Here is a 10,756-nt window from a genome sequence, read left to right as displayed (position 1 = left end):
TGCCTTCGGCTCTATTTTAGGGATCAGGGAGTCCTTGGAGCTGCTCCCAGGCAATTCTCTTAAGGGCCAGAAGAGCTCTGCATGCCTGTCCAGTGGCTGAGCCTCTCTGCAGAGTTAAGGCTGTGGGTCACACCAGCCACACCCTCAGCGTGGCCCATATCACAGAAACATGTGGAAACCAGGTGATTTCCCAGCCTCCTGGTTAGGAGGTGGGGTTTTCCATCCCCAAGGAGTCACTTCCCAGTTTCTCACTCAGCACCTAGAAGCACCATCCTTGCAGGCTCCGCTGTGGGGCTGGTGGCCCAGAGCAAGGGTCTCTGTATCTTTAGGCGGCCTGCAGTGGGGAAACTGGGAAGAGAATCGCCTCCTGCCACCCAGTCCACCCCCAACCCTTAGAAATGCCCTATGTGCTGGGGGCTAGGATCCCCGTAATCCAGGGCTGGAGGAATGTGCTCTGGCCCTGCAGGGCTGGACTTGTATTAGGGCTGGCACTCAAAGTGGGGATCGGGGGACAGATCACAGCTGGAATGGGTGCTCAGTCATGATGTAAATCCTGGGGAAGCCAGCTGTCCTGGGCCTGGCCTCAGCAGCCCCTCAGGGCCCCACAGCTTCCCAGGTGACATTCTCTCCCAGCCTCTGTTCATCTGCCCACTGCCTGGGCAGCAGACTTGAACAGGGAAGTGCAGAGTCTTCTCACTGTGAGAAGGGCTGGATGCATGTTTACAGATAAATGAACACATGAAGAGTAGTAACAGCAGCCAAGATTTATAAATGCCTATTGTTATATATGTAGATACTTAAGTATATATAAAGTACAGACTGCATTATGTATATTACATATCTTTAAATTTTTAGAATAGTCCCATGAGGTGAGTTCAGAGATCCAGATCCAGGTGATCTGGCTCTAGAGTCTAAACAGGCCAGGTGCAGTGGCTTACATCTATAATCCCAGCACCTTGGGAGGCCACAGGTGGGAAGATCACTTGAGGGTGGGAAGAGCACTTGAGCTCAGGAGTTCGAGACCAGCCTGGGCAACATGGCGAAACTCCGTCTGCACAAAAAAATCAGCCCAGCATGGTGGCCCGAGCCTGTAGTCCCAGCTACTCTGGAGGCTGAGGTGGGAGGATCGCTTGAGCCCAGGAGTTGGAGGCTGCAGTGAGCTATGGGTGACAGAGTGAGACCTTGTCTCTAAAAAAACTAAAAAATAAGAATTAAATATACTTAAAATAGAGTCTAAATGAGCGAATGATCTAGAATTCTCTTGGTTCCCCTAAAGCAGGTGTCAGCTTTGGGGGATGTTGGTCCAAATTAGTGCCTCACCCTCACGGGACAGGGAAACCTGTGGGAGCTGGGAGGGCAGGTGGAGGCCGGGCAGATGGAGATGGTGACTCGAAGAGGAGGGGACGATAGGAGGAGGTTGAAGGGTCACTGAGTGCTGGGAGTGACGCTGGAGGTATCGGCCTGGCCATGCTGGGGTGGTCGGATCGGAGGCCCAGCAGAGGCAGGGGAGGGGCGTGGAGGAGGCGTGTCCAAGGCCGGCTGGCCCCGCCCCACCCCGCCTCGCCCCGCCCCGCCGCTTGGCCTCTGGCCCGCTGCGGCGCGGGCTTTCGCTTTCAGTCGCCGCCGGCTGGCGAGCACAGCGGAGCCTGGGGAGAAGGCGCTGCGCTGCGAGGGCGCGAGGGCGCGAGGGCGCGAGGGCGCGAGGGCACGGGGCAACCGGATCCCGCCCGCACCCATGGCGCCCGCCGCTGTCTGGGCCGCGCTGGCCGTCGGACTGGAGCTCTGGGCCGCGGGGCACGCTTTGCCCGCCCAGGTGGGTGACTCGCGCGGCCCACGGGGGACAGCCGCCCCGCATGCCCACCCGGCTGGTGCGCAGCCTTCGGGTGCCCGGGCCGCGCTCTCCCGGGGCGCTGTCACGGGCTGGGAGGCTGGAAGTCCGAGTCGCCGCCCCCCATCCGCGTCAGACACGCGCCGCACACCTCTAGGGACCCGCCGGGGACCCCGGGCCCGTACACGTGCGCTCGGGGCGCAGCTCCGGCTCCCGAAACTCCTCTTACCCGCGTCGTGACAGGAGCGCACCCTGGTTCCTCCGCGAGCGCAGGCCGGGGCGTTTGGGGCTGAGCAGCGAGCCCTGGGCAGACCCCTGCTAGACCCGGGACCCTTTTCTGTCACCCCGGTGACTGCGGCGACAGCCCTTCCCTCCCACGCGGTGGAGAAGGGGCTGTGCTGGGGCGCTGCCCCACTGCCCACGCCGGGCACCCTCTTCAGAAGACTTCCTCTTCCTCTGGGCGACGGTTTTCCGATTTCTTAGAAATACCAGGGTCCTGTGTCTGAAGAGCAGGGCCAGGTGTGTGTCAGGCCCACTGAGGGCACAACTGGAGGGCGAGCTGCCTGTCTGCTTCCTCCCGAGGCGTCTGGGGGCTACTGCAGAGTCTGCTTTCTGTGGCCTCTGCGGGCAGGGGAAGCGCGGGAGGTCTGGGTTGGTAATCGAGCAAGGCAAATGAAGTCTCCAGGGGCCGCAGGAAAATGGAAACAGCAGAAACCCTAGGGCTCCTATGAACATCACTCCCACAATAGCAACGGGCGTACAAGGGACTGTGTACCCTTTGCCTTTTTTTGGCTGTCTCCTGGTTTGGTAACATAGGATTATCCCATTTTTTTGACTGTCTCCGTGGTTTGGTAAGATAAGATAACCCATTTTTTACAGAAGGAAAACAGGCTCAGAGAACCTGTATTTCATGGAAGGGCCTGGGAGAACTCTTCCTCCAAAAGGGGTCTCTCCTGCTTTTGGCCCCTGTGCCCTGAGACTGCAGGGAAGGTGGGCGTTCGTCCTTCTTTAGAGCTGCCCCTGATGGACATGTGGCCCATCTGCCCCCATCTGACATCTTGACCGAGGAGGAAGGTGGGAGGTGGCACTGGCTTCTGTGGTGACATAAGGTGACTCGTTGATCTGAGGCCAAAGAGTCCAGTTCTTGTGGGTGGAAGATGGGGGCTGCCAGACTAGAACTGACTCACCCACAGTGGGTGTCCGGAGTGGGTCCTGGAGAACTGCCCCAGAGTAAGTCCTGGGTGGCCTTTGGGTCCGGAGAGTCCCCACTCTAGGGCCGAGTGTGAATGGGGATGACTGTGGTCCCCAGCTTGACTTTGGGGTCATGCCATAGACTCTGGCCTCAGAGGGGACGGTCTTCCTGCCACTGAGCTTGGGCCTGCCTGGGTGAACTCTGGGGTCATGCAAGCCCCTGGATGAGAGAGGGATGGCAGGCACAGGGCTCTTCAGGACACCAGGCTGCAGTCCTGGAGTAGCCAGAGCGGGTTCCCTCCCACTTCCTTCCCCTCCTGACCAGCTCCTGTAGCAGCTCAGATTCCCTCCTCCCTCATCCCTGCTCCCCACCACCCCACCCGGACTATTGCCACACCCTTGTAGCTGGTCTCCAGGCCCTGCCCCCTCTCCCGCTGATCCGTGGCAGAGAGACCCTTCTCAAGCGTGAGGCACCTCTCCGTTTGCCTGGGGAGCCTCCTGTGGCTCCCAATGGTCGAGGCAGAAACTCCCCTGGAGATCCCAGGCCAGAGTAAGGTACCTGAGCTCTTCTTCCACCTCCCTGCACATGTGTTCCCCAGCCTCTGTAGAACTGACGATGGTCATCGTGTGTGTCATTGTGCCAAAAGCATTGTCTGTGCCGTCCGCTCTCCAAGGGACACTCCTTACCCCTATCCTTCAAGGCCTTCTGCAAATGCCATTCTCTCCGGGAAAGCCTTTCCTCCTTCTCAGTTGGATTTGATCTTCTCTTCGAACTCCCAGGCCCTTCTGTTCCGTTTGAGGACAGATTGCATTCTGCTTTTTAATCTAGCGTTTTACCCCGTAAGTGGATGGAAGGTGTCTTGAGGGCTGGAACTGTGGGTTCCTCCTCCTTTGCATTAGTAGCATCACCATAGCTCCTGATTTCTGAACACCCACGAAGCACCAGGCACTGGGCTAGGTATTTTGTCACGATATTTCACTGAAACCTCCCTTACAGCAACTCCCAAGAGGTGGGTGGTGCTGTTTGTCTTTAGAGATGTGGAAACTGAGGCGTTTCCCAGGATCACAGAGCTGGGGACTGGGGAGCTGGGGGTAGGATTTGAATGCAGGTCTGCCTGATTCCAAAGCTCCTTTCACAGCACCCTCCCAGTGCCCATATCTGCACCCCTGCTCCCAGCCAGGCCCTCACACACAGTGGGTTCTCAGGATGGAAGTCAACTGAGCTGTAGAAGGAGCTCCAGGAGACCTGAGCTAGCTGTGGACGCAGCTGACTCACTGCCGCAGGGCTTTTGCCCCGTTTAAAAGTCTTATCTGCCAGCTGGTATGGAAAAGATCATTCATTCACTTAGTCATTTATTCGTTTGACAAAGAGATCGCAGTAAAGCTGGCAGTCGGTGAGTGCTTGGTGCCTCTGATGGGGATGAGCAGGGCCTGGGCTGTCTGGAGAGAAGGATAAGGGGTCTCTGCCTGATGGGCCTGGCCCACCTCCCCCCTGGAAGTCTTGGTGCTGAGGTGCTGCTGTTTGCCTCGTCATCACCCAGGGCCTGGGGCCAGTTCAGGTTAGGGGAGAGGTTGGGAGCTCCCAGGCTGGACATCAGAGAGGAGTTGGGTGATCTGGGGTACCTGCTGGCCCTGGGGGCTCTTCCCTCCTTCCACCACGTCTCTGTCTCTTTGTCCTCTGTCTGAAATCCCAGTGGGGAGCCTGTGTGTTGACTGAGGGTATAGTCTGTTGGTCAGGCACCTCTTTAGAGGGCAATGGGTAGGTGGTCAGGCACCCTGAGGTGGGGCCATTTATTTATTCATTCCTCAAAAATTCATGGACACACCTACTCCAAGCCCAGCCCAGTGCCTGGCTCTGGGGACCTCAAGATCCAGCTCCAACCCTCTAGGAGCTGCACTACCAACAGGTCACAGACCTCACAGGCCTGGGCTCTGTCCCAACTGCCCTTATGACCTTGGCTGAGCTAGTAAGCCTATGTTCTCATCTGTGGATGTGGAAAGTGTTCCCTGCCTGGCCCTTGTCATAGAGCCATGGGTGTGAAAGGCTGAGAGCCTGCCAGTCATTCTTATGTCAGAGGTGACCCTGTCATCCTGGCGCCTGGCACAGTGGCTCCCCGCAGCACTGTCCCTCCCCAGGGCTGGGTGATGCTTTATGGCCCTTACTATGCAATGTTGCCTGGAGGAGTAGCTGGGACAGTTGTGCATGGGAAGGGGAAGAGTTTTGCCAGAGCCATGGCGTGTATGTTACACCCGACTCTACACCAACCTGCTTTTTTTTTGAGGTGGAGTCTTGCTCTGTTGCTCAGGCTGGATTACAGTGGCGACATCTCAGCTCACTGCAGCTTCCATCTGCTTCTTGAGTTCAAGTGATTCTCCTGCCTCAGCCTCCAGAGTAGCTGGAACTACAGGAGTGCACCACCATGCCCAACTAATTTATTTGTATTTTTTGTATTTTTAGTAGAGTCGAGGTGTCACCATGTTGCCCAGGATGGTCTTGAACCCCTGACCTCAAGTGATCCTCCCACCTCAGCCTCCCGAAGTGCTGGGATTACAAGCACGTGCCACTGTGCCTGGCCCATTCTCACTTCTTCTTCTTTTTATTTTTTTATTTTATTGAGACAGAGTCTTACTCTGTCGCCCAGACTGGAGTGCAGTGGCACAGTCTCTGCTCCCTGCAACCTCCACCTCCTGGGTTCAAGCAATTTTCCCACCTCACCCATGTTCACACCCATGGCTCTGTGACAAGGGCCAGCCAGGGAACACCACATCCACAGATGAGAACATAGGCTTACTAGCTCAGCCAAGGTCATAAGGGCATCCCAGCCTCCCAAGTAGCTGGGATTATAGGTGTGTGCAACCACACCTGGCTAATTTTTTTTTTTTTTTTTTTTTTTAAGTAGAGACAGGATTTTGTCATGTTGGCCAGGCTGGTCTTGAACTCCTGAACTCAAGTGATCCACCTGCCTTGGCCTCCCAAAGTGCTGGGATTACAGGCTTGAGCCACTGTGCCTGGCCCCATTCTCGCTTTTGAGCCATGCTTTTCTGTCCTCAGATGTGCTGCACACACACCTGCTCCAGGGCCTTTGCACTCGCTTCCCCACCTCACCTCCAATACTCCTCCTGCTGATGTCCCTTGGTCTCCTTCCCTCACTTCCTTCTGCTGAAGTAGACAATCCTGCCTGTAAATGCTCCCTGCCAGGTGCTCTCTCTCCCCGACCTGCTTTGTGTTCCTGTATAATGCTCTTGACCTATTCTATTTCTTTCACTTTTATTATATCCTCCCACAAGATTGTAAGTACCGTGAGGGCAGGGACTCATTCACCACTGTAGACTCTAGCCTAGAATAGGGTTTTTCAATCTCAGCGTCCTCGACATTTAATTCTTTGTTGCGGGGCTGTCCTGTGAGCTGTAGGATATTTAGCAGCACCCCTGGCCTCTACTTACCGGATGGCAGTAGCGCCACCCTCCCTTGTGACAAAAATGTCTCCAGATATTGCTAAGTGTCCTTTGGGGTTGGGGGATTGCCCCTGATTGAGAACCACTGGCCTAGGACATAGTAAGTGTTCAAAACACATTCATCTGACTTTGACCTTGATAATGGCCCTGTTTTACAGATGAGGAGACAGGGGGTTTGAAAAGTCAGTGGTGGCAGGGTGGGGTTCTGTTTGCCTCCATCTCTTAGGATATTTTTCTGGGCTCCCCATCCCATTGAATGGGGTCTGCTGAGGTTAGGGGTCCTCTCCCCAAATTGCTCACCCCCTCGACATCCCTAGTGTAGTGAGGGATGGGGCCACTTACCGACGGTGACTCAGGACCCCAGAATGCGTGTGATTTACCCAGAAGTGGGCAAGGAGGGAAGCTGAGGTTTGAGGTGCCATGGGGTGAACAGGAACAAAGGAGAGGTGCTGTGGCTCCCAGTTCTGGACCCTCATCTGGGCACAGGGAAGCAGCACTGATGACTCTGGGAAAAGGCCCAGGCCTCTGAATCAGATAAACCTCGAGTCATTGCTCTGCTGTTTTACTGGCTGTGTGACCTTGACAAGTCTTTCTATCCCTTGGAGCCTCTGTGTTCTTATCTGTAAAATGGGAGTAATCCTAGCCTTACGGACTGACTGTCAGGATTAAAAGTGCTTTCTGATCCCGGCATTGGCAGCTATTTGAGCCAATGGTGGCTTTGCAGGTCTGACCTGACTCTCTGGGCCATGGGGTGGTGCTTAGGCCTAGGCGGGGACCCCTGTGGAGTCAGACTCTCTGCTCTCAGCCCCAGGGCCCGGAAGCTTGGTTGGCAGCCCTGCAGTTGCCCAGAGTTCCTGTCTAAGTGGCTTTGCTGCCCATCACCTCAGAGAGCAACTTCTTTCCTCCCTGCCTTTTCCTGTCTGTGCTTCTGCCCCAGTGCCCCCTGACGGGGCCTCTCATACCCACTGCTTGGCAGCCTGGTCTTACGACACCGTATTGTGGCAAAGGCGGCGGGGTCAGGATCTCACCTCCCCTCCCTTCACCACCCCTTTTAGTGAGTAACAGGGGCTGTGTGTTTTGGGGGTGAGTGAGGGGTACCTTTGGTGAAGCACAGAGACAGTGCACTAGGCTTCAGCTTGCAAGATGGGCACAGGAAGATTCCAGGCGCTCTCCCAAACCTCCTTCATCTCCAGCCTCTGTGCTGCTGAAGGTTCTGGTTACTTGTGACCCTGAGAAGGGGATGCCCTGTGGGGGCTCTTCTGAGGTCATGCTGTCCATTTTCTGCCTCCAAGTGACTTCTAAGGCAGCATGGCTCCGAGGAAGGAGCACTGACCCGGGTGTTGGGAGATCACAGTTCCCATCTGAGCACTGTCACTGGCTCGCTGTGCTACCTTGCTTGGGTTACTTAACCTCTCTGGGGCTAAGCATCCTTACCTGTGAAACCTAACAGCCCTGGTTCCAATGCTTTCGTAGAATATTGGGGAAGTGTCAGCTTTAAGTATACTTGACAAAGGCCACAGGTTGGGGGTGGGGTATCTAAAAGTCCCCAGGAGGGAGAGCCCAGGACTCCCCACTGTCAATATCTTGGTTCCCCAGATTCTCTTCTGCTTGCTGACCTCAATCTCACTTGCTTTGGGTGGAATGATTTCCTGACTCAGGCCCCAGGGCCATCGAGAATTCACGGCTGCCTGTCAGCCTTCATGAAGGAGATGGTGGAGCTCCTTAGGCAGAGCTGGGGTTTGCCTCTCTGCCCCTTGGTACCTAGGTGGCACCTTTCCAAGTTCAAGAGCTAGATCCTTTCCCCTTCCCCACACTATGGGAAAGTCCTCGCTGTAGGCAGGCACTGCAGAGCCTGCTGTCTGGGAACCCGCAGGTTCAAGGAAGCCTTGAGCAGGGAGGGCGTTTTCCTCGAAGAAGCCCTTTGTCACCGGTAATGGGTGCAGGCTGCTCTGCCCTGGTTCTGAGTCCTGCCCCCTTCGCTTAGGGCTTTGGGCCTTGATCACCTCTGCTGAGCAGCTGACCGCGGGGCTGGGGCTCTGACGCTCAGGGCCCACCTCCCTGGGACCCACAGTCTTTTTCCACTGTGGCGTGTAGTGATGTCACAGGTGGCAGTGATGTCACTGTGGTTTGAGGTACTTGGCTGTGAGCCCTGGAGGAGGAAGTGTCTGTTTGCTGATGGGGGGTTGGAAGAGATAATTTACTTCTGCTCCAAGCCTGAGCCCCAAGTGTGCAGGGGGAGTGCAGGGGGAGGGCTGTTGGCGGTGCATCCCAGGGCTCCGGCTCTGCCCTTGCATCTAGCCTCTTTCCTGTGGACTGTGACAAGCCACCCTGCATCTGAGACTCCATTTCTTCTTCTTTTTTTGAGACGGAGTCTCGCTCTGTCGCCCAGGCTGGAGTGCAGTGGTGCGTGTAGCTGGGACTACAGGCACCCACCACCATGCCTGGCTAATTTTTTTGTATTTTTAGTAGAGACGGGGTTTCACCATGTTAGCCAGGATGGTCTTGATCTCCTGACCTCGTGATCCGCCTGTCTCGGCCTCTCAGAGTGCTGGGATTACAGGCGTGAGCCACCGCGCTCGACCTTTTTTTTTTTTTTTTAGATGGAGTCTGGCTCTGTTGCCCAGGCTGGAGTGCAATGGCATGATCTCGGCTCACTGCAGCCTTTGCCTCTCAGGTTCAAGCTATTCTCCAGCCTCAACCTCCCGAGTAACTGGGATTATAGGTGTGCACCACCACACCTGGTTAGTTTTTGTATTTTCAGTAGAGATGGGGTTTCACCATGTTGGCCAGGCTGGTCACGAACTCCTGACCTCAAGTGATCTGCCCGCCTTGGCCTCCCAAAGTGCTGGAATTACAGGCATGAGCCACTGCGCCCAGCCTCTATTTCTTCTTTGCAGGGGGAGGAGGGGTTGGAATTGTCACCCTGGAGGTTCATGGTTGCTAGATTATTGATTCTGTTGCTGGATTCAGGAGACCTGTTAGCTAGTTCACAGCAAGTGTTGGGTGTTTGGAGAGGGCTGCAGAGCCCCTTCTCAGGACCCAGGAGGGCCAGCTGCCCTCCCTCTCCCCTCTTTGGACACTAGTGGGCATGTTCTGTTGGGAAAACAGACAGTGTAACCTGACTTCGAGGGTTGCAGGGTGAATCTCTTTCAGGCGTACTGGCTCCTTGAGAGGCCTAGCGGATCTCTCCTCCGTGGGTCCCTTTTGGAGCTGGGGCTTGGGTTTGACCCAGCAACTCTGACTGGAGACAGTACAGAAATCCCCAGGGGGTTGGTTTGTTTTCCTTTGCTGTCCAGACAGTGGCCCACTGTCTGCTTCAGGCTGAGCGTGGCCCTGCACTAGTGAGACTGATGTGGCCACAGGTTCAGAGAATCAGTGTGCCTGAGTGGGAGAGCAGAGCGGGAGGGGATTTGGAGGCAGGCAGGCTGTGGACAGGGAGGAGGGAGGACATCTTCTGAGCAGTCAGCGGGAGGCCTTCTTGAAGGTCTTTCAGGAGCAAGGCCAGAGGCCATGGGAATGGGTGGGGCCTGGGGCCGGGAGTCAGGGGTCTGAGGCCTCATCTTGGCCCAGCCTCTGCTTCCGGGAGAACTTGGCCAGTTCCCTTCTCCTTTCTGAACCTCGGCGGCCCCAACTGTCACTTGAGATTAGCAAGGACCTCCCTGGCCCCAGCTGGAGTAAGTGGCTTTGGGCAGGGGGTGGAGTGCAGATTGCACCACCACGTCACCCAGCTCAGAAGGCCCAGGTGTGGTCCAGCTGTGGCCCAGCTGTGGACTTGATTGTGAACCCCTGGGGAAGGGCTCTGGCCCTTTGCCTTAGTTAGCAGGACACCCACCAGTGCCCTGGGTGCCCCTGCTGGCCCCTCCTTCCGCTGACCCCAGCCCCAGTTTCTGGCTGCAGCTCACAGAGGCCCCAGGCTTCTGTGGCCCCATCGCCAGCAGCTCCTGCTGTCATTTCCTGAGCCTTGCAAGCCTCTAATCCTGCTCCTTCCTGTCCTGCCCCCTAGCTCCCTCAAGCCCCGCTCCTGCATCCCATTCTCCCTAGACATCACCCCTCCACCCCTTGGCTCAGCGTCCTTCCTGTTGTGACTTGGTTCTTTGGTCATTGCCCTGGTCTTTTCTTGTCCCCTTCCTGATTCTGCCCTTCTCCAGGCCCACACAGGGGACCTCCTAACCGCTGAGCCCTGAAAGGTAGGCGGGTTTAGGATGAGTGGCTACAGGGAGAAGAATGGTGTGGGGAGGGAGGTATGGAGGAAAGAATATTAGGGTACAGGCCGGGCGAGGT

The 10,756-nt window shown here is 56.3% G+C and overlaps 1 protein-coding gene across 1 annotated transcript in view; it reads left to right on the top strand.

Annotated features, from left to right (window-relative positions):
• The first annotated feature begins 1,615 nt into the window (after window positions 1–1,615).
• The window catches only part of TNFRSF1B (tumor necrosis factor receptor superfamily, member 1B), a 43,153-nt gene continuing 34,012 nt past the window's right edge, over window positions 1,616–10,756 (top strand). Inside the window, exon 1 of the mRNA XM_011996568.1 lies at window positions 1,616–1,813. Within this exon, the coding sequence (XP_011851958.1) occupies window positions 1,736–1,813 (78 nt within the window). The 5' untranslated portion in view covers window positions 1,616–1,735. The remainder of the gene's footprint in view (window positions 1,814–10,756) is intronic.

Source organism: Mandrillus leucophaeus, unplaced genomic scaffold (assembly GCF_000951045.1).
Source record: "Mandrillus leucophaeus isolate KB7577 unplaced genomic scaffold, Mleu.le_1.0 Scaffold52, whole genome shotgun sequence".
In the NCBI taxonomy this organism is placed as follows: Eukaryota; Metazoa; Chordata; class Mammalia; order Primates; family Cercopithecidae; genus Mandrillus; species Mandrillus leucophaeus.
The sequence above is the reverse complement of the archived record's forward strand: the minus strand, read 5'-3'. Positions and strand labels throughout refer to the sequence as shown.